The 24568-nt window shown below is 38.2% G+C and overlaps 1 protein-coding gene across 4 annotated transcripts in view; it reads left to right on the top strand.

Annotated features, from left to right (window-relative positions):
- The window catches only part of LOC131350962 (adhesion G protein-coupled receptor A1), a 195148-nt gene that overhangs the window by 147626 nt on the left and 22954 nt on the right, over positions 1–24568 (top strand). For all 4 annotated transcript variants that reach the window (XM_058386008.1, XM_058386007.1, XM_058386009.1 and 1 more), the window contains one exon: positions 23061–23188. In XM_058386008.1, coding sequence (XP_058241991.1) covers positions 23061–23188 — 128 coding nt within the window. The remainder of the gene's footprint in view (positions 1–23060; positions 23189–24568) is intronic.

Raw genomic sequence — 24568 nt, 5'->3', positions numbered from 1 at the left:
GCATCATTGTATGTTTTTTTATAACATTATAACAAAATAATTATATCCTCTGATTAGAAGCTGCTCATGTCCTGAATCTTTAATTGCAACATGTTCTTATTTTTATATTTACACCATTTACGCTGTTTATTTTTGTAGGCATTAAATAAAAATCTAACAGAGTTATATGGATTCTATAAGTGTAACACAATTGATCTACATATCATGATGCATGTGTGTAGAAATGTGGAGAAGTATCGTGCTATAATTTTGAAATTGGAATTTGAAATTTGATTTTTTGTCATTTCTCTCAGCCCTAGACAGAGATACAGATAGGGGAAGTGTATTTAAAGCCCTAGCTTGTACCTTTTCTTACAACATCATTTATATGAATCAAACAACTTCACTGTGTTCATAAAGCAGGCTTTTTTAGTGTTAAAAAGTTCTTATCTGGGTGATGCTTAGAGATGACAGTGCTCTATGTGAGTTAACATGATTATTGAAAGTGATGGTGTGCTCACTAAATGTTAAACCGCTGACGTAATTAAGCGTAGTTTATGGTGTGCTGTCGACAGCATGTTTTTGTGTGATGATAACTTCGGTTAAATATGCAGGCTGCATGCTAGGCCTCGGTGATGACTCGCATTGTGCAGGATGACTCAGAATGAATAGCCGAATGTCGAACGTTCCTTTGTTCGTAAATGCCTCCTTAGAGAAAATGATGTTGAAAGTTGACTCAGGCGTGACAAAAGAATCAGATTTCAAAATGAAATCTTCTGTCACCGAAGTGTTGTGTGGCTTGTTATATGCTTTAAAATAACTGAATGCTGAAGGAAACTGCTATGTTGCAGTGACAAAAATGTGCCAACCACAATTACCTGCCTCAGACAAAACACATTACCCACCACGATGACAGAAACCAGCAGGTGAGCAGCTGCCTTTTATGCACAACTGCTACATGACTGCTACATCAAACTCATATTTTTATTGTGTGTATGTGTGTGCATCTATATCTACTGTATAAATACATTTTATACAATTTATGTATACACACACACACACACACACACACATACATACACTATATTGCCAAAAGTATTCGCTCACCTGCCTTGACTCGTATATGAACTTAAGTGACATCCCATTCCTAATCCACAGGGTTCAATATGACGTTGGTCCACCCTTTGCAGCTATAACAGCTTCAACTCTTCTGGGAAGGCTGTCCACAAGGTTTAGGAGTGTGTTTAAGGGAATTTTTGACCATTCTTCCAGAAGCGCATTTGTGAGGTCACACACTGATGTTGGACGAGAACGCCTGGCTCTCAGTCTCTGCTCTAATTCATCCCAAAGGTGTTCTATCGGGTTGAGGTCAGGACTCTGTGCAGGCCAGTCAAGTTCATCCACACCAGACTCTGTCATCCATGTCTTTATGGACCTTGCTTTGTGCACTGGTGCACAGTCATGTTGGAAGAGGAAGGGGCCAGCTCCAAACTGTTCCCACAAAGTTGGGAGCATGGACTTGTCCAAAATGTCTTGGTATGCTGAAGCATTCAGAGTTCCTTTCACTGGAACTAAGGGGCCAAGCCCAGCTCCTGAAAAACAACCCCACACCATAATCCCCCCTCCACCAAACTTTACACTTGGCACAATGCAGTCAGACAAGTACCGTTCTCCTGGCAACCGCCAAACCCAGACTCGTCCATCAGATTGCCAGATGGAGAAGCGCGATTCGTCACTCCAGAGAACGCGTCTCCACTGCTCTAGAGTCCAGTGGCGGCGTGCTTTACACCACTGCATCCGACGCTTTGCATTGCACTTGGTGATGTATGGCTTGGATGCAGCGGCTCGGCCATGGAAACCCATTCCATGAAGCTCTCTCCGCACTGTTCTTGAGCTAATCTGAAGGCCACATGAAGTTTGGAGGTCTGTAGCGATTGACTCTGCAGAAAGTTGGCGACCTCTTCGCACTATGCGCCTCAGCATCCGCTGACCCCGCTCCGTCAGTTTACGTGGCCTACCACTTCGTGGCTGAGTTGCTGTCGTTCCCAAACACTTCCACGTTCTTATAATACAGCTGACAGTTGACTGTGGAATATTTAGGAGCGAGGAAATTTCACGACTGGATTTGTTGCACAGGTGGCATCCTATCACAGTTCCACGCTGGAATTCACTGAGCTCCTGAGAGCGACCCATTCTTTCACAAATGTTTGTAAAAACAGTCTGCATGCCTAGGTGCTTGATTTTATACACCTGTGGCCAGTGATTGGAACACCTGATTCTGATTACTTGGATGGGTGAGCGAATACTTTTGGCAATATAGTGTATATATATATATATATATATATATATATACAACCAGCAATTTTAAAACTGAATAATGGTAGAATTCTTCAAGAATATGCCTGCCTTTTAAATAATACAGTATTTATTGGAAAAACTAAGAGAGACAAATTGATTTTGAACATTTCTTACACTATTGAGTTCTACACAATGGAAATCTTCACAGTAGGGAAAATTTGAAAGCAGTATTAAGAGTTATGAATGAGCATGCTGATCCACCTTGGGTATTTTCCAGAATTCCAGTAATGTTGATGAATAAGAGCTGTTGTGTTGGTGCAAATATTACACTGATTCATTAATGAAGAACACGTCACGCATTGAAGCGGTTTAGGTATAATATATGCGTAAACCTGTACATTTATAGGTATAATATATTGTTGAATATCTGAGAGACAGGTTCATTTTTGTTATTACTTTACATTCATGTTATTACTATGTTATAAGAAAGATAAACAGTTGTCTCTCTCTCTTTCTCTCTCTCTCTCTGTTTGTCTGTCTCTCTCTCTCTCTCTTTCTCTCTCTCTCTCTCTCTCTCGCTCTCTCTCTCTCAAAATACACAGCTTGTCATTTAACTGAGAAAACAGGAAGTGTAAACTCTTTTGTGCTGGCAAACTTTACAAAGCTCTAACACATGAGACTCCTTCTGTAAATGTTAAATAAATTCCTCCGAACAAAAATAAACTTTACTACATGAACTGGTTTATTTGTTAAACAGCAGCATTTCTTTTTAATAGTCTGTTTCAGATTATGTGGAGTCCCTGTGTGAAAGCTGTTACTGTAGAACCTGGGGTGTGTGGTAGCTTAGTGGTTAAGGTGGTGGACCGCTGATCAGAAGGTTGTGAGTTCAAATTCCAGGTTCACCAAGCTGCTACTGCATGGCCCTTTAACCGTCAACTGCTCAGTTGTATAAAAATGAGATAAAATGTAAGTAGCTCTGGATAAGGTCTGTCAAATGTCATAAATGCAGAAACAATAGCCTATTAGAACAAATGCATTATTAGACTTAATTATAGAATAATATATTGTTTATGTTCCAGCTGGAACTGCTGTCCAAGCCACACTCTACACATTATATGCACTGAGGTGTAGGATAGATTAAAGTATCACTGGTGGAAATGGAACAGATTCATTTGAAAATGTATGAAAATGTACTACTGAAAGCCGTGTGTGGGTGGAGTTGGAAAACAGTTAAATCTAATGTCAGATGTCAGATGATAAAGAAAATAAAAGTGACAAAAAGCAATTACAGATGACTTATATTCCCCCCTCAGTGTTTCTCACTGACATTTTTACAGTGAAGGATATTAACTGAGTCTCACAAAGACTAATAATAAAAAATAAACTTATCTACAGCACCTTCTATATGATGAGGAGCAATGTTGTGTCACAAGCACACAATATCAATATTTTACCTTTGACTCCATAGCCACATTTAGTATAGTCTTAGCGACATCACATCCAAGAAACGTTGGCTGAACGACTAATGCATACGGCACACAAACGCGTCAGGATGTTCATCTGATTGGTTGGGTTCTACAGGATATCCAGGAGACATGTGTGTCCACCTGGAAACACAGACGTCATGACACTCTACTCCCCTCATGAAAGAAGGAAGCCATTGTGTTTACAACAATGAGCGCTTATAATGATCAGCTAAACGCTGGAAGTTCAAACTATAGACTAATCAATTTGCACAACTTTGTTAACAATCTATAGTTGCACACTGGTCTGTTTTTGTAAGGACATCGACTTTACATTTCCTTGCCCACAAACATGAGGCTGAACAAAAAGATCTATGATTAGTTGCTTTGCATGTCAGACAGGCGAGCTCTTGGATGGTCCTTGGCTAATAAAAGCTGCTCTGAAATCCAGACCTTCTGCTGTTAGTCTGAAGATCTGGCTACACAAGACTATGTTTAGCACAAAGCAGACCCTCCAGGGTTTCACAGTTTTGCAGATGCAGAAATGACAGCAAAATCAAGCAGCAAGGAGCTTGCAATTTTTTTTAAAATGACCTCAGATTTGATGTCATCACAACAAACATTCATCCAAATCTGAAACTTCGATTCATATACGTCAAACGTGAGGACAGCTATCATAGAACATCATTATATATGCGTCTTCACCGGTAGGAGTTTAATAGAAGAATCCTGCGCTTGCAGTTTCACCAATTTAAGTGGTTTTCTGCTAAAAAAAAATAATTTGCAAGTTGCAACACATAGAACATATAAAGCATATAGGAAAACTATGGTGGAAGATTGCAAGAAAGAAAGAAATATGTAAAAAATAGAGTGGCAGTATCTGAATACAGTGATTGGTACAGTGTGTGCGTGTGTGTGTGTGTGTTGGAATTAGAACCTAGAATGTTGTATATATTGACTCTAATAGTCTAATAAGTCTAAAACATAAATTTGACACCTGAAGTGGTCTGTGATCAAAATGCTTAAAAAAGAGGTCAATTTATTACATATTGAGCTTAGTACAAATACCAGCGATAGAGGTGGGCATGCTTAAATTACATTGCTGCAGAACGTGATATGTTGAGCATTTAAGTGAATGTTTAGTATGCTGATATGAAGCAAATGCTTGTGACAGAGTATTTGATATTTATTGTACACAAGGCAGAACCCGGGTGCAGTGCAGGAAGGCTTTATTGTAACAGGTAGACAAATTGAAATAGACAGTAGAAAAACAAAAACAAAAAAAACAACATACACGCTTTCAAGGGCAAAAAAACAGAAAACCAGAATGAGAACAAAAACAGATAACGTGCACAAAATACAAAGTCTCGGAATCAGCATGAGGTTCAACTCAGAGAGACTTTGCGTTGTCCAGGTGCGGGTAATCAGCAGTCAGATGAATGTGAATGTGATAAACGCTGCGGGTGAAATGGAGTCAGGATCGGCAGTGCTGTGGCTCTGTGGTGGATTCTGTGAGTTAATGGCTGAATCTGGCGCTTAGCACAACACCGGTAATGTTTTTCTTCTGCCACTGGGTTGAGGATACATATGACGTTACCTCAGAAGCAGCATTATGTGCAAACATTTGATTTGTTTGTGACTCCAAGCACTGCAGCTTTAGCAAGCAGCATCTGTTTTGTTTTGAACACACTGTGTGTATCTCAGTGTGTGTGTGTGTGTGTGTGTGTGTGTTTGGAGACATCCTGGAGAAGAATTCACCAGGTGTTATGAAGGAGCAGGAGCCTGTTGTTTTCTTATTGCATATCCATTACTTGTAGACTACACCTTGTTCTTTGCTCCAGGGGCCTGACTCCGAGTCACGTATTAAACACGCTGCAGTCTGTTAAAGGAAGACTGTCACTTAATGCTGCAAGTCAGAAATAGATTTGAGCTTTGCCCCTTAGCTTGTTGACTACTGACTTGAAAGGATCTCTTGTAGATCACTAGCTTTTAGATGCTCGGTGTCTGTGCTTCTGTGTTTCTTAGTGTCACTGTGTTTGGGATTTTGTGTGTGTGTGAGAGAGAGAGAGAGAGAGAGAGAGAGAGAGAGTGAGCGAGATGGTGAGAGACAGAGACTACAGGTGATCTTAAAATGGTATGTGCAGATAGCTAGTTTGTAATTACAGCAGTAATATCGAGGTGACTTTGCCCTTCACCTTCTCTCCTGACAGATAAGCATTCTGGGAAAGCGAGGCTCTTGTAATTTTGCAAAGGCTGTGATAAGGGGAGATGAACAGTGGCTGCCACTAACAATATTTCTGTAATGAGCTTTCGGGCTGAGTTTTATCACCCTGCAGTTTCAAAATTTCACCCTAATATTTTTTTTAGTGCCTTTTTGTTTTCATTCATTCATTCATTCATTCATTCATTCAGCCGTTAATTCCATTCATTCATTTGTCTTTGTACATATTTATGCTTGACCTTGCTCTGTTCACTAACATCAAGATCAGTTGTCCTTGCTGGGCTGCTTCCTTTGTTCTTCCGTTTTAAAAAGCTTTTTTTATTTTTGTCTGAACTCTAACATTGCTTTAGGGCAGAAAACTTATATGCTGTGCACCTGAATACAGCGACTCTCATTATCCCAACTGCATACAAGCACGAGATTGTGTGTGTTTCTTGAGGGATGGATGAAATTCGGGCTGTTTTGTGCAGTGTGGTTTGTTTCTGCGTCTATGCATCGCATGTGAATCTGCGATCTCTGCATCTCAGAGCGAGTAATGTGACATGCTCAGTGAGTGAGGCAGACACACCATAAGCCGGGAGAAAATATTTGGGTCAGACAGTTCTTTCTGCTTAGACAGCGCTCTGAGCAAGTATTGACCCTGCCACAGAACACAGCAACTCTGTTTTCCCACTGAACATTATAGTCAGAAAGAGGAATTGCCCAGCATGTGATTTCAAGCAAGTCTAGAATGATAGGTGCAAGTATTTAGGCTATGTTTTGTTCATTATATATTCATTGTTAAGGGCATTGTGATTTAGTGGTTAGCAAAACTCCAGGGTTTGTGGGTTCGGTTGTTGCCTCTGCTCTGTGTGTAGATTTTGCATTGCTCTGGGGATTTCCTCTGGGTACTCCAGTTTCCTCTGCCAGTCCAAAGACATTTGCTGGAGGCTGATTGGCAACTCTAAATTGGTATATAGTGTGACTGGGTGTGTGATTGTGCCCTGCAATGGATTGGTACCCTGTCCCTGAATCCTCTAGGATAGACTCCAGGTTCTCTGTGTAGGATATGTGTTACAGAAAATGGATGGACGAATGCTGCTCAATTATAGTTATATAAAGAATAACATGAAGGATGGTGAGGTTAAATGAAAATAACCCACACTTAGAAGGATGTGGAACTTGATTGAGAAAAGCAATCGCTTCCTCACCAGCAACTTGTCATTCTACCAACTAGAAAACTCTCCTATCCTGAAGACTTTCCCATGCTGGGAAACTTTGCAAAGCACTATTACTATTACAGAGCACTGACATCTGAGACTTCTTTCAAAAATATTAAAAGAAATATCCCCTAATAAATAACAAGTCACCACATTAATGACACATGACATTATCTGTCTCTCATTATTATTTCTTTGGTAAACAATGCTGAACCTTCACCTTCTCACCAGTAAGTTTTCACATTTGCGAATTCACTCACTTTCTATTCAGAGTGTGTGAAAACACATAATGAGCAAACGTTAAATCTTTTGTTTTGGGTGCATATTGCATTACATCAGCACAAATTACAGCTTTTAATTGATGTTATGCTGGACGCACAATATGTGTACACATACAAAAACCTCATGCACATATTGAATTTGTACCACTGACACATGAGGCACATCTAGCTATTATTTACGTTGTGCAGCTATTATTTTTGTTGTGCAGGCAGTTTATCCAGTTGTACACACCAGTGTGCGCACATTATAGATCATTTGTCATAAATCAGGGCTTATTTGTTGCACAGAGTGCTGTATTAGATTTAGCTGTACAATTGTTTACTGCTGAATCGTTTTGAATAGCATTTAATCTGTCAGGACGTGTTGTAAAGTGCAGAATTTAATTTAAAAGGTGCAAAAGAGACAACAAAACAGTGAATACAGATGATGAGCAAGGATATGGAGAGCAAGGCAACAAAGAAGACATGATATCAGCAAAAGCATGACTAAAATGCTACTGCATCTCATTGGCTTTGCACAGAGACAATACAGTTGAATCTAAGCTAATTTAATTCAGTCTAATCTAAAAGGGACACAGAAACCAGAACTTAAATAGTAATGCAAATCAAGATGGCATGAGAAACAGTTTGTGGGTGCTAGTAAGACATGTTTTCAGGTCACGTGGCAAGCTAATGGATAATGTAGTCCAGCGCTGATTCGGCATAACCCTGACGATTTGTGTAGTTCAGTAGTAATTTTTGCATGACTTCTAATCATTTATAGTTTAGCATTCAGACAAGTTATTTGATCTTGATAAACGCACCTTTATAAGATGCTAATAGATGTAAAAGAGTGACATTAAAACAACTGGAAAGATGATTTAATTGCAGTTATTTGTACTCCAAAAAATCATCAGACAAAATGTAGCAATTGTGACAGGGCTAATTATACTCACGTATTTAAACCTCAAGCTTGAGTGCGGATTATGTAAATACATAAAAGTGTAAACAGTACAATAAAGTGTTGTAATTCAGCATAAAATGTCTAGGGTTTAAAGTTATTCCGATTTTTTTTCCCCAGTTAAAGTATTAAATGCCTTGGAAGGTTTCAGGAAAAATATGATAATGCTGCAGTAACACATAGACAACTGTTTCAGAAGCTCACACAGATAAACATACTTATTCAAATTTGGCTCATTGCCTTTTTAACGTCAAGCCAAATTAAACAGTATCTGTAAAGATATGTAAAGAAATCCATATGGTGTATAAATCTCAGACACACTCTGACACAGAATCCTCTACTTCTATCTCTTTTTTTTTATCTCTTAAACCATCATGGTATTTCATGCGGCGTAAGACAAAATCTAAATAACACAATCTCTAAAACATCACCATCTCTGCTACACAGAACATAGGCAGCGCTGTAGGGTACTCAGGAAAAAAGAAAAGCGTAGCAAGTTGAAATATATTCAAATCATAAAATATAGTAAAATTTGTCTGGTATTTCCTATTATTAATATTACAATAAACTAAATCTATGATTAGTACACCTAGTTCTTTTTTTTTTTTTTTTTACTAAATCAAAGCTTAAAATAGTGTTGTTCTATTGTTCTTTAGAAAAGAAAGGAAGCAAAAATAAAATAAAAAGCAAGAAAGAAGCAAATTTATCTACCAAAAACAGGCTGAATAAGATTCTATGAAGAAATTTGCCAATAAAAAAGATTTCATTTCTTAATGTACACTACCAGTCAAAAGTTTGGATACACCTTCAAATTCTATGGTCTTTTCTGATTTTTATTTCTTTCTACATTGTAAAACGATGCTGAAGGCGGCCAAAATACACAATAATGTCCTTTGAACAGTTGATATTGAGATATGTCTGCTACTGATGCTCTGTAAAGCCTTCATAATGCCTCTAATCTGAGGTGCTGTTAATTGGAGATTTCTGAGGCTGGTAACTCTAAATGAACTTCTCCTCTGCAGCAGAGGTAAGTTTTGGTCTTGCTTTACTGGGATGGTCTTCATGTGAGCCAGTTTCATCATGGTGCTTGATGGGTTTTGCAAATGCACTTGACAATACTGTTCTTGCAAGAACTATTCCAGAACACCTGACCTTCGTGTCTTAAAATAACAACTGACTGTTTTTTGTTGTCATTACATATGGATTACTTAAGTCCATGTGTGTTATTTCATAGTTTTGAAATCTCCAGTATTGTTCTAGAATGTAGAAAATAAATCCCTAAACAAAAACCATTGAATTAAAAGGTGTGTCCAAACTTTTGACTGGTAGTGTAGTTTTTGTTCGTGAAACTGGCACAGTGTGTTTTCTGTGTACCATTCTGCCCTATTAAATACTCTAGTTGCCCTTTCCTGGCCTGCCCCACCTACCTAACTGTCAATTTTCTGATGAAACTGTGCAAGAGTTGAACTAGTCCTAACAACAGGCAATCAAATGTCCCCCTCATCCCCTCATGTCCCCTGCAAGGTGCCTGAATAGGTCAGTACCACAACCCTCATGTTACATAGTAAATACTCCCTGTGCATTTTTGTGACCTAGACTTACAGTGACAGCATTTAAATTCACCTATGACTCACCTTCCACATCTGAATCTCTGCACAGTTGAGACTGTGTGATGTTTTCAGCTGAAATGCTGCTCCTTTCAGTCAGTAATCCCCGCTGGCTGTATGAGCGATGCGCTGGACTATCAAACGTGAAATTTAATCTGGGGGCTGAGATTAGCATGCCGGCAGCAGACCCACCCAAATCTGCGTAATAAGAGTTAGCCATGGAAATAGCTGTAGAACGGCAAGAAGAGGCCACTTAGAAGTAAATGGCGCAGCTAGTAGAGCTGTCAACGTGCGAGATGGGACCGGCTGAGATCGTGTCATGCACTCCATAATTAAAGAGGGGAGAGGAGATTGCATTGCCTCGCCTGGAGGGTGACAGACAGAAAAAAAGACCCAAAGAGACATATCAGTGATCTAAACCCACTGTCTGACAAGCACACACACACAAGTACATGCACACACACACACACCTTTCAATGTATAGACTTCAATAAAATCGGGAAGAAATGTACAAACACACAGTAATCAGACACACTAGGTCATCAGTTCATGAGCCACTGAGCCAGACCATGTCAAGCTGAAAATATCCATCAATCCATCCATTGTCTATATCCGCTTATTCCTAATTAGGGTCACAGGGGTCTGCTGGAGCCTATCCCAGCGCACATAGGGCGAAAGGCAGGGGTACACCCTGGACAGGTCATCAGTCCATCGCAGGGCCACATATAGACAGACGACCACACTCACTCCTATGGGCAATTTAGAATTACCAATCAACCTAATGTACATGTTTTTGGACTGTGGGAGGAAACTGGAGTACCCCCACACAAGCACAGGGAGAACGTGCAAACTCCACACAGAAAGGCTCCTGCCTGTTCGAACCCAGGACTCGAACCCAGGACCTTCTTGCTGTGAGGCAACAGTGCAAACCACTAAGCCGCTGAAAATATCATTTAAATGTATCTTTTAATAAAAGAAACGTCTTGTGATTAAAGCATTGTTTTCAATATCTGTAAAGTAGACACACAAAATACCTTTGCATGATAAGAAAAAATTCAATTCCAACTTTTAGCTCTTTGTTCCAACTTTTTCATCTTACAATCATCTGAAAACAATATTGAATGAATGTATTGAAAATTCATTCAATTAAAGCAGCTTTTTTGAAATATAGAAATTCAGGATAGAAATTAGAAATTTGAAATTTAAATTGATTCAAGGAATCAATTCAAGGAAAAACTCTCTGAGATGAAATGAGGAAGAAAAAGGGAACCAGTCTGAGTGAATGCAGATCCTAATGCAGTGCGATTAGAAATAATTGCCCTTCTATAACTGTGAACTATTTGGTGAAAAATTGTTCATAACCAGGATTCATTCTAGTTTTTAATCCAAGTCTTAATTTTTTTTTTTTATAAGAAATTGCCATGCCATGACAAAGTCTAATACAGATGAGACTCTTTGCAGAAATTAACAAGGCCACCTCTATAAACAATTTATCTTTTCTTTAATATTTAGTCAGTGATGAATAATAGTACAATCAGCACTTGTAAGGCTAAATTTGAGGAACCACCAACATTGCTATTACCATCAATTAACAAAATGAACAGCTTGAGTTATGTAAGTGGTACATTATACAGTCCTCCAGGATTGTGCTCTGGCAAAATGAACACAAAATCAAGCAAACTCGATATTTGAAGGAGTTTGACCACAGATTTACAACCGATTTGGGCCAAGTTGCATAACGTCATCACAGCACACATTCAGCTAAAACCCTCTTCTCTTCACGCATGCTGAACATGAGTACAGAAAGTAATTACATATGTGTCTTTAGATTAAAAGATGAATCCTGTGCTTGCAATTTCACCAGTTCAAGCACAAAAAAAGAAAAACTAATTGGAAAAAAGCCATTGAAAATTAAGCACTTTTGGCTACAAACACGAAAAACCCACAAAATCCTGTTGGGAATGTATAATAGGACTGGTATTAGTACTGGTAAGGCTAAATGTGATTTACCACCAGCATTGCTTTTACCACCAAAATAACAAACTTTATTTTTGAAGGTGTTCTTTACTTATTTAAGTCGTACACTTTAGCCAGTATGACAATTTTGCAAAAAAAAAAGGTTTTTCCTATTATTTAGACAATGTTATCTATAATCACTATGCTGTCATATGCGAATCTACCACCAATTCACCAGCTCAAACCCACAATCTAATCCATTTCAACACCTACCTATTGAGCACACCCTGTTTTCTAGCAACTCTCATTTACTTCTGTGTATTTCTAACAATTCACTTAATTCAGAAAGTACTTTTGCAAGGTTTTGTCATTCCAGTCTGCTCTCTGTTCATTGTTATGGATTTTTCTGTGCTTGTCTTGGGCTTTGTTTGATTTGTATTGCCCTGCATTGCTTTGCTTGCTTGACATTCAACATTGGGTTACATTTCAGTGTTCATCATATCATCATATCATATCATCAGATATGATAACTATAATTCGAGCTATTTTATAATTTCATAATAAAGATGAAATTATAAAGTTTTTTATAATTTCATAATAAAGATGAAAAATAAAGTTTTGTTTTTAATACATTATCCTCTACTGATAATATTCTGGTAGATGCTAGATGTAGTGACGGTCCCAAGCCTGGATAAAATGGGAGGGTTGTGTCAGGAAGGGCATCCGGCGTAAAACCTGTGCCAAGTTGATGTGTGGACCAGTTGGTCCGCTGTGGTGACCCCTCACACATGTAGGGAGCAGCCGAAAGATCAACAATCCTCTACCGATAATGTTCTGATTGGCTTCCTTGAGTCTGATGTTTTTACCTTTTTTTTCCCCCCTGCATCTTAATACTTTAGCGTGAAACAGTTTTTGAGAATACACCACAGGTTCCTTTGTGGTTCTTTAGATGGCTAAGGTTTCCACCTTGCTGTATTTTTATAAAATAGAACCTTGCTGCTGTATTAGTAAAGGTTCCCTAATAGTGACAAACAAAATAATCCTTTTAGGAATGTTCCAAGAGTTTTAAATGTTTTTATGGACAGATCTAAATTTACATTTACACGTAACATTTACAGCATTTGGCAGATGACCTTATCCAGAGCGACATACAAAGGTGCTTTGAAGTCTCTATCAATGAATACATCAATACTGGTTAGTCTAGGTCGCAGACTATGAGTCTAAAACACTGTTGAGAAAAACAAGTGCCAGTTTAAGTATTTCAGGAAGAGGTATGTCTTCACCCATCATACAGTCTTTGTTAGAGTCATTTGTAGATTTATTATACCTATTCTTAAAATGTTATACTGTGTCATTTTATTTATTACAAGTTCTTTGTGATGATACAGTGAACTAAATAGGCCCCGAAAAACGCTTTCTGATGCCTTTTAATACATTTGTACGGAAATTAGTGCATTTCCCAATGAACACTTCTCCCCTTCATTGCTTTCTGCTCTGATGCGGTCCATTTAGCATTTGAAGGATAATAGCTTTTGAAGGACGTGTGTATGGAGATGAAATGTAGAGGGCAGGAAGGTGGAAATGATTTGGCACAATAATATGAAATGTTTTTTTTTTTTTCTACACACATATCCACTCCTCCTCTATGGCTGAATCAAAATGTTCCCATGACCCTGATCAATTCTGTCAGGGATGACGCATCTTTTTGATTTGTCAGAGCATTATTTGTCTAAACACACACTTCAATTGCAGAGGAAGTAACTAATTGTAATAGTGAATGATATGTGACCTGCTTATTGAAATTATATCCCATTATATTGAGATTATAATGTTCATGACATACTACAGTAGAACCACTAACGCTTCATTATTTCAAATAATACAGTCTTAAAAACCGGACATTTTGCTTAATGGCAAAAGCCTGTTATAAACTTCGTTAAACCATCAAAGATTAAAATTTAGTGACTATTGTAACTGAGGCATTATTCCCTGCAGAGCAAGTCCCTAACCAGAACTGAAAGTCCCAGATAATGAAAGATCTTTTTGTACCTTTACTTCTCAATTACATTTCAGGTCTTTTTTTGATGTTTTGGTGCTGTTATTCAAAGTCATTCCACCTGTTTTTGGTCCTCTTATCATTGTAGCAGCATGGGGTGTGACATACTTATAGAGATTATAGAGGTTATTGCTAAACCTGGGATGTTTTTTGCTTAGTCTCTATATGTTGGGTGTAAGATTCTGAGTGTCTCTATAGTGCTAGATAATATTTTATTCCTAAACAAAAGCCATATAATTGAAATTGTGAACAGGTTGGTGTGTTTGCATTTATCCTAAATTCAAATAATGTGACTCGTGTCACATGTACTATTTTTTTATTCTATAGAAAAATAAAAGAAAAAAATAAAGATTTGGCTAAAATGAGAAAAAGGAATAGGTGGTCAGTCAAGTTTAAGAAAAAAAACACTGCATATTGGTTACATAAGAATATTACATTTCAGTCATTTCGTTGCATTAATTCAATTCAATTGTATTTGTTAAGCACTTTTAACAATGGACATTGTTTAAAAAAAACAGCTTTATAGAAATAAATACATTCAGGATATATATGATGGATTTTAATTTACATTTATCCCAAATGAACAAGCTGTGGCAAGCAAAAACTCTTTCAGGAGAAATGTGGAAGAAGACTTGAGAGGAACCAGACTCAAAAGGGAACTTATTTCCCTTCTATAAGCGCAATTGCATTACTCATTCATTCTAGTGTCTATCTTGTTAATTATATGATTATGTATAGAATTAAGTATAGAACGGTTAAGTATAGACATCATATGTCTGTAACATACAGTATAATAAAAATATAACTACTGTACTTAGACCAGAGGCCCAAGGAGCTGCTTGGCTGAAAGAGAGCAAAGAAAGCATTTGTTTGAGTGACCTTGAAAACCACAATAAATACAAATACTCCAAAATGTCCACTACAGACATTCACTTGGCAGACCAGTTGTATTCAGCTTTTCTGTTTGCTTGCATGAAAATAAAGTGCCATTCATAGCATGATAGGATCCTAAGACTTTTGTCTTTCACAGATTGGTTTTTCACAGCTGCAGTACCAATGACTACTATTGCAAGCTGTCCAAAATGACATACCACTGCTAAGTAATTCATACAGTATGTTTGCAATATAGGGAATAAAACATGACGTGGAATGTTAAAAAATTATTCTTGGTGGGTGGTGTGGTGTGGGAAAAGTGTTACTCATCACAATGTGTTTAATTCTTATGTACCAAAGTGATTTGCCAATGATGATGTGTTTTTTTTTATTATTTTATTTTATTTTAATTAAGTGTTCAGATTCTTGGCTAAGGCACACCAGAATAAGTTCCAGTGTATCCTATTTGTTTTGATTACCTAGAGATATCACTAGAACCTGACTGGAGTTCCCTTGTAGCAAATTCAACTGATTTAACATGATATAATTGGCACATAACTTTCGACAGACCAAAAACTAAGCCATACCAAGTCCAAGGATCTCTCAATAGACCACTGCAATCAAACTGTTCCAGGGAATAGATCTGGGCAAGGGTATATACTCTAAAGCTTTGAATATTCCCAGAGGCACAATGGGCTCCATCTTCATGAAATGGAAGAATTTTGGAACAGCCAGAACTCCTTCCTAGAGCTGGAATAGAGCTCGGTCCAACCAAACTCAGTAACTGGGTTGATCTGAGAGGTGAGCAAAAACCCAATAGCTACTCTAATAGAGAGCAGAAGTCCTCAGCAGAAACTAGATAGAAACCACTCCTGAGTAAAAGGCATATGTAAGGCACTTAAAGAACTCTGAGAGCATGAGGAAGAAGATTCGTTAGTCTGATGAGCTAAAAAAAATTAACATCTGTGTTAACAAATCCAGGTACTGCTCATCGACTAGATAATACCATCCCTGTGATGAAGCATGGTGGTGGCAGCACCATGATTATGGGGGTACTTTTTTAGCAGTGGGGATAGGGGAACTAGATAGAGGGAAGAATAAATGCAGCCAAATACAGAGAGGTCTTTAAAAACAACCTGCTCTGGAGTGCACATAGCATCAGACTCAGGCGAAGTTTCACCTTTCAGCATGACAACAAACCCGTAGCATGCACCCGAGACAGCGGTGTTGTGGAGACAAAGAGCCGACTGGCACAAAGTGCTGACAACCGAGACTATGTCTATATTATAGACCACTTGTCAACAATGCTGTGGTATAAAATAAAATAACATTTTTCTGTGCTGTTAGGTAGCAGCTGCATAGCTAAGGAAGGGTTGTTTCTAAAGAATTTACGTTATGTTCACATTTATGGCATTTGGCAAAAACCTTTATCCAGACCAACTTACATTTCATTTATAACTTACATTTTCATTTATACCACGGAGCAGTTGAGGGATAAGGTCCTTGCTCAAGGGCCCAAAAGTGGCAGCTTCCCATTCGTTATGTAGATCTAATGCTTTTGATTTTCAGTGTTTTTTTTTTTTGCTGTTTTGTTGATGATGTGAGTCTGAGTTTGTGTTTGAAGTTAGAATAATTTGTCCCTAAGTGTGTGTGTGTGTGTGCGGGTTTGTGTCTGGACAAAATGATGCAAAACATAATTCAATATGCTGTGTTTCTATCAAATTGAATACAGTTTTAAACCATCAAAGATTAAAATTTAGTGACTATTGTAACTGAGGCATTATTCCCTGCAGAGCAAGTCCCTAACCAGAACTGAAAGTCCCAGATAATGAAAGCTCTTTGTATACCTTTACTCCTAAATTACAGATCTTTTTGGAAGTTTTGGTGTTATGATGCTGTTTTTCAAGGTCATTCCACCTGTTTTTGGTCCCTTCATCATTGTAGCAGCATGGCTCGTGTTGCAAATCTGCCATAGTTAGGTTACAGAGCAGTGATTTTTTGCTTAATCTCTATAGTGATAGATAACATCTTATTGATGTGTGTGTATGTGTATCTGTGTGTGTGTGTATGTGTATCTGTGTGTGTGTGTGTGTGGTGTCTCTGTTACTTTTTTTTGCTTCAGAGAAGGTTTTATATGAATTGGCCTGTGCTGATATGTAATACTGTATGACTGGTAATGCTGAAGGATCTCCATCTGGATTTCTGGAAAAAAAAATACAAAAGCTATATAAATGAACTTGAGTAATGTGGATGTGAACAGGTTGGTGTGTTTGCATTTGTCCTAAATTCAAATAATATGGGATTACATACAACACATGTACTCTTTTTCTTTTCTATAGAAGCCCACATTAAAAAATAATGTTAGGGAAAATAGCTCTTCTGTAGATGTGGCACTGAGAAAAAGGAACATGTGGTCAGTCAAGTTTAAGAAAAAAATATTACATATTGTTAATAATAATAATATTACGTTACTCATTGGTTATACTAAACTTATTTTAAACAAGTTTCTTAATTACAGATCGAATGATGTGGAGTGAGCATGATCAATTCACATAGCCTTAATGTAAACCAGCTAATATAAACCTCTTGAAGAACAGGACACTAAACCTGAAGAGAGAAACCAATGAAGGTAAGGGTTAAAAATAAAAGAGAGCGAGAGAAAGAATGAGAGAAAGAGGAAGAGAGAGATTTCTAAAGGATATATGTGCAGTTGTGTCATATTCTTTTTGATTATTTGAGGTTTGATTTGCTAACTTCAGTTCCAGATAAGTCACTGCTCAATAAGGATGATAAAGCCTGTGAGTGCTTGGGCTACCAGCCAAAAGATTTTCATCTCCTGGCCAGCTAGTGGCACCTGTGTGTGTGTGTGTGTGTGTGTGTAAATCCATTTCTCTGTGTCCTTTTTGTGTGTGTGTCACAGTTCTGATGAAATCCCCTGCCTCGTTTGTGGGGATAAATATTTACAACTCCCACTATTCCATTATTTTCTCTGCCCTTGTACTTTCTCTCCCACTCTGTCTCCATCTCCCTCTCTCTCCCTTCAGGTTTTGCGTCCTGCTCTTTAAGAGTCGGCTAAGGCTACAGAGGCTTAGCAAGGGTTGGATCAAACAGTGTGAATAATGAGCCTGTAGAACCTCAACAGCAGCAGCTGCCTTGATTTCAGCGTGCGACCTGCTTGTATTAGCATGGATTGCAGGGATTAGCGAGGCAGCTAGGCTAATGCTTTTGCAGCATTGCATTGTTAATGTACTGACAGGGTCTAGTAACTGTCGCCAAGCTTGTGTGCCCAGGTTTAAAGGATTTAGAGTTACAGCTAATCTAAAGCTGAGAGGTTCTAGCTGCTTGGTTATAGGCTGAAGTGGCAAAAGGCTTTAGCCTCATGGCTAGGCTAATATAGTGATAGGTTTTAATGACTTATTGAGAGCTCAGCTGGAATGATCTGCAGGTTAACAGATAACAGGGTAATGAAGCCTGGGATTACATCATAATACCAAGTAATAATTAGTATGATTTCTAATCGACTGGATCAGTTAACCATCACTAAAGAAATATAAAAAGGGTGATTTTTAAAAAAAGAGAGAGAGAGAGATAGGAAAATATCCACTGATCTGAGCTGCACTTATCTCAGCCCTGTTTTACACTGTACAAATTCTGTTAAGATTATTACTTATCACACTGTACAAGATGATTCCTGTAAAAAAAAAAGCTTATTGGCTTATGTCAAATATCTCAGCTGATTCTAGCAGGTTCTACAGTAAAATTTTGCCCGTGTCAGATTATACAGTGAATGTTCTGTGACAGACCTGTGAATGCCACAATTACTGAGGGAAATTATGCATACTTCTATATACTGCCATGCAATTAGTGGCTTTTAGATGAGCATTGTAGCTCTCTGAGAGAGATTGTTTCACTTCCACAGCATTGTCATTGGCTGTCTCTATTTACAACAACACTAAATCTCAGCATGTTTCATTATGCCTTCTTAGATAGCCAAAAAATTGTTATTACCATTTGCATATTTTAAATCAGTGACAGTAAAGTCATGCCAATTTCTAATGCTGTATGCAATATAAACTATATCTTTAAGCTAGCTCACTCATATAAAAATATCTTGTTTCAACCAGAAACATGAAGCTACATTAACTTGTTTTCTCAAAACATTTAACTATACTATATTTTTGTTGTCTTGGAGCAAGGGTGTCCAATCTTATCCAGAAATGGCAAGTATAAGTAAAGGTTTTCATTCCAACTAAGCATAAGCTATACCCGAGTCTATGGAAAACAAAGATTAACTCATCAAACTCATTGTGTGGCTCCTGCTTGATTGGAATGAAAACCTGCACCCACACTGGCCCTTTGTGGATTAGACAGCCCTGTTTTTAGAGAATGGAGAACCATTAGGGACCCTTTGGTTGTCCCTCCAGGGTAACACTTAAATGTTTTTTACACCTTTTGAAAGCTGACAACCTTTCCTTATACAATATATCTTTAAATAACTTGTGAAGAACCCTGTTTTTCAAAAAGCCCAATAGGAAGTCAGTGTGACTGGTTTAGTGTTGTACTGCATTTAGCAGATACCTTTATACAATGATAATGCTGGGATTTGAACTCAAAACCCTGACAAAAAACCCACTGAGCTTCCACTACTAAAACACAATGCTGTATTTCACACTAGTCTATGGATCTGATGTGGAAAATGACGGCCATTTCTTACTATAATAGATTTATTAGCATTTAAAAGACAACTGTGATTTGTTCAGCATCGGCCCAGTAGGCTGCATTTGCCTTACAAAGAACCTCGCAATAAAGATTCATACTGAGAGAATAGAACATTCAGTCAGCTTCAAACCAGCCTTAGAAAAATACCTTTCAAATATTCCTAATAATAAAAACAAAGCAGCATATTAGTGGAAAACAAATGGCAAATTCTGGACGTACATTATAGAAAACAACAGCAGTGGTGAATTATTTCAGTCATGACAGCTCTCGGAATGGATTTAACAGCTTTTAATGATGGAAATGGAGTGAATGCAGGTTTGGTCTTGGCGGCTTAGATCTGCTACATATCTGCTGCTGTGCAAGTTTGAGGACTTACTTGGTTGTATGTGCCCAGTCGTGGAGATTAGAGACCGTCAAGTCAAGGAGCTTATACTGTCATTTCAACCATTTATAGCTTATGGAGTACACAATGAGATAAAACAACGTTTCTCCAGGACCATGGTGCTACATAAAACAACACAGAGCTAAGTACTTGAAGTAAGTTGTCCTAGCCACATAAAGTACATCATGTGCAACCTAGTGCAAACAGTACAAGACAAAACATTATAGGACAGATACACTGACAAATGACCAGTGCAAAAAAAGAGGATCGTAAACAAAGAGGGTTCATGTAAACATATATACACTTATATAATAGCAGCAGTTGGTTGCTGTGGAATGTACAGCAGGAGGAACCCCCGAAAATTATATAGATTTTATTTTAAAATATATAAAGTGGTGCTGGGGTGGACGAGGGTAGAATTTTCTCCGATCTTAGTGCACAAAGGCTGTGGCAAGGCAAGGTGTTTGGGATAATAAAGGGTTACCTGATAGGAATTCGTAGCACACAGATAGGGTTTCATTACTGAACTAGGCATATGATTGGTCAGAAGGTGTTAATTAATATTTCTATCACTGTAATTCACATTATAGGTTCACATGGATGCCCTTAATAGTATGTAGTAGTAATTCATAGTAAATTGTATCACCTACATAAACAGATTAAACAAAAATCATGTTCATCAACAAATAATTTATATCTATAATCATTGACATGGTGAAGCTTTCTGTAAGTAAACACTTATTTAACATGTATGGTAGGAGGCTACACTGTCACAGCTTTGTAACAAAATATACCAACAAGAAAGTGAAGTGCTTTGCTAGGTTGCATACAACCTAATCATGATTTATTTTTCCATAACAACAAACCCTACATATTTTGTTCCTTATTTTTTTAATGAAGCTTTCTATAATAGATCTTGCATAGATTTTCTTACCTTAAAGTCAGGTTTTTTAGTAAATTGGCCTGTGCCGATGCTTAATATTGTACCATGGTAATATGGTATGCTACACGATCTTCATCTGACTTCAGGTAGTTGCCTGCATCAGATTTAACACAGAGCTTGCCTACAAACCTAAAAATGGACCAGCGCCCACTTACCACAAAGCACTTATCACACCCCGCACTGCACCACGCTCCTTCCAATCTTCTAGCACTGTTTGACTGTACAAGAAAAGTATGCATCAAGACTCTTCTCTGTTCTGACTCCTAGGTAGTGGAATGAACTTAGATGTCCGAACAACTGAGTCACTGGTAGTCTTCAAACGACATCTAAAGACCTACCTTTATGTACTATTTAAACCAGCATTTTAGAACTCAAATGTTTTCTGCTCACTTTTCTTGTTATATTACATACAGAGTTTTTAGACTGATGGTATTCTTAGTCCATAACCTAGTATAGATGTATACAAAAACCAGTATAGATGTAATCACTGATTTCAAAGCACTTTTGTACGTCGCTCTGGATAAGGCCGTCTGCCCAATACCGTAAATGGAAATGGAAAAAATGGAGAAAAAAAAAGATTTCCCATCAATCCCATCAATCTGCCGTCAAGACAACAGAGTAACTTGATGATTCAACTTTATGGATCCAGACCCCCTTCAAAATGTAGGGATATTGAGTTCACCATGCAATTACACTGTACTGGAAGTGGACAGCTGTTTGTAAGTGACACTGTTATAACAAGGAATTCACAGTGAGAAACTTTATCCAGATCCAGACTGAGTAAAAATTGTGCAACACTTGACTGAGCTTTTAGGTATTTGTGTGGAAAATGTGAATACAATAGCACAAGGTCACAGTGTTCTGGGTTATTATACGCCGAATCTGTCAAATCTTATTAAACTTTTGCTTTTTCTGAGCTGTGAATGACTTGTCTGGATGGGTGTCATTCTTAAGTATGCACTTTGCCAGCCTTGGACGTGCTTGGAAATCATATAGACAGATTTTCTGGAGATGTTGCAATGAGCATTCTTCTGCAGCGTGTTACTTTGCTTGGCCAGACTGTGGCCTGGCTATTTTTAAAAATCTTTTTTGTTATGAAAACCTTCTCTGTCTGGAAGCCAGTTCACCAAATGTCAGCAAGGCTGATTTGTCAGCTCATGTCAAAAACAGATGATAATGGCCAGACTGGATTGAGCTGACATGACTCAAATAATCACTCTTTACATTCGTGGTGGGTGGAAAAGCATCTCAGCTCATCAAGGCTTGAGGTAGATGAGCTCCAACAGCTGAAGACCTCACTGTGTTCCAAGCTGTAAGCCAAGAAAAGGAATCAGAGACTACAATGGGTACAGGCTCAGCCAGAAGAATGGAAGAATGGAAATGTCTTCTTCTTTCCAGTTTTGGTGAACTTATGCACAGCTGGTCTCAGGTTACTTCTCTGTGAGGTTTTGCACGTTCTTCCCGGGGCTATGTATGTTCTTCAGGTTTTTAGGTTCCCCCCTAATAACATGCTACTAGCAAATTGTGAATGAGTGTGTGAATGTGTGTATATATAGTGCTCTCTGATGACCCATTCAGAAAGTGTTCAGGGGATAGACTCTGGATCCACTTCTACCCTGACCAGGCTAAAGTAGTTAATACAGATGAATAAGCATTTGTTCATGCACCCATGCATTGGAATTGTGGCAGTGACAGCCAAACATTTTTATTGAAAGATAGGTGAAAGGCTTATGGGAAAAAAAACGATCTAGCCCTAAATTAATTAATTTTTTTCATGACAATTACAAGTTATATGCTTTTACAGTCGATGAGGCTGCAAATGAGTCATGTTAAGGCTCGAAAACTCTCTTTTCCCTCTGTGTGGAAGTCTCTCTGTGTCCCTTAGCAGGTAATATGCATCTGAGTAATCGGCCACGTGTCCTTTCAATAGTGCTGCAGGTGTTTTTTATTGCTGTTATCAGATAAACAGGATTGAGTGAGTGCCATTGCTCATACGTTCTGTTCTTATTGGCGCTGATTTGCTTTGCTGTCATGGTTACTCAGCTTCTCTCTGCCTGCTGCCTGATTCCCAGCTGTCCTTGATGATGTCACTGCCAAAACAGTTCAATACTGGTACCGACTGTCTCTTTCTGCTTCCTTGCAGGATTTGAAGAAGGTGCTGTCGTTCCCTCCATACCCGGGGGACTTCCTGCACCCGGTCGTGTATGCTTGCACCGCTGTCATGCTGCTCTGCCTTTTTGCTTCCATCATCACTTACATAGTGCACCACAGGTAGGTCAGCTCCATCCGCTCTCATTAGAGTCTAATTTTCCAAGTCATTGGGGCGCTATAGAGATGCACATGGTCCTCTTTTCTTCTTAGCCTCAGTCCAGTTCAACTCCAGGCAACATTAGTTAAGCCAATTTCAGCTAAACATATGGATTTTTTTTTAAAACATATTTAAGATTTTTAATCCAACACAAAAATAAGGCAGACAGTCAGGGCATTATATATGCTTTGGCTGTATATTTTCTGGTGGCTCAACAATTAAAAATTTTAAGTTTCATTTAAAGTGGGTCAAAATCACAGCACGTAAGTAAGTATAACTTAAGTATTTTTTAAGGAATTTCAGGCATTCAAAGTAATAACAAGAAGGACTAGACTTCTTGTTGCCTGAGCCATCTCATAAGTCTACTTTTTGTTTTATTTATGACAACATATTTATACTGTGGGACCATTTGAACTTGGGTTAAAGCTCTATTTCTGTTACCTATACTATAGTTAATCTGCATTTTTCTTCTTTCACAACACAATTAACAAGATTTTGGTCCTGAGCGTTTTGATGGCTTTTTGGCTGACGGGTTTTAAACCTCAGTTTTTCCACATGCAGAGTGCATTTAGGAGATCAGAAACACTGTTTCAGTGTGTCCTGAGGCTCAGTGTTAATAAATTGAACATTAATTTCAGATTCATTATGTGACCGCAACATGTTTTACACTTTGTCTCCGCATGTACTGTATTGTGTGCCTGTAAGCATGTTACTTTTGCAGTTGGTATATGTAACTGTGTGTATAGAATGTGTATTGGGATATTCTTCATGTCCTCGCAGGTATTTATGTGTGTGTCTGTGCGTGTTTCTGTTTCAACATCCAACAGAACTGTTTTGTTCATTCACCCTTCTGACTGTCCAGCAAGGCATTGTTATCAGCTGGAAAAATACATCTTAATCTAAGCTGTCTTGATTTGTTGATCTCACCACCACAGCACATCTCTAGCCTCAGCTTTCATCTTTTCCCTCATCTTTTCTCTTCAGTTATTTTCTTTAAACTGGTGCTGGGCCATTTGCTATGAGTCAGGCCTGTCTAACAGACTGTCTTAGTCATTGAGATAGGAGCTGTGTCCCTGTGTCTACACACTCATCAACACCCACAGACTTCTAATGTGTAGATACTGATCCACACACATTTGCTTATCGCTCAGCCTTTCTTTATATCGGATTAGATAATATTATTCTACACCTCCATGTCACCTTCTTTCATTTGTTAGGGCAATTCTGTACTGTTCGGAAGATGATAATGATGTATTTAATCCAGCAGTTTTGACCGTTGTCCTCTTGTTACTGTACCTGCCCAGACTCACACACTCCTACCCAGATACACACAAACATGCACA

Source organism: Hemibagrus wyckioides, linkage group LG03, assembly GCF_019097595.1.
Source record: "Hemibagrus wyckioides isolate EC202008001 linkage group LG03, SWU_Hwy_1.0, whole genome shotgun sequence".
NCBI lineage: Eukaryota > Metazoa > Chordata > Actinopteri > Siluriformes > Bagridae > Hemibagrus > Hemibagrus wyckioides.
This window is presented reverse-complemented; position numbering and strand designations above follow the sequence as displayed.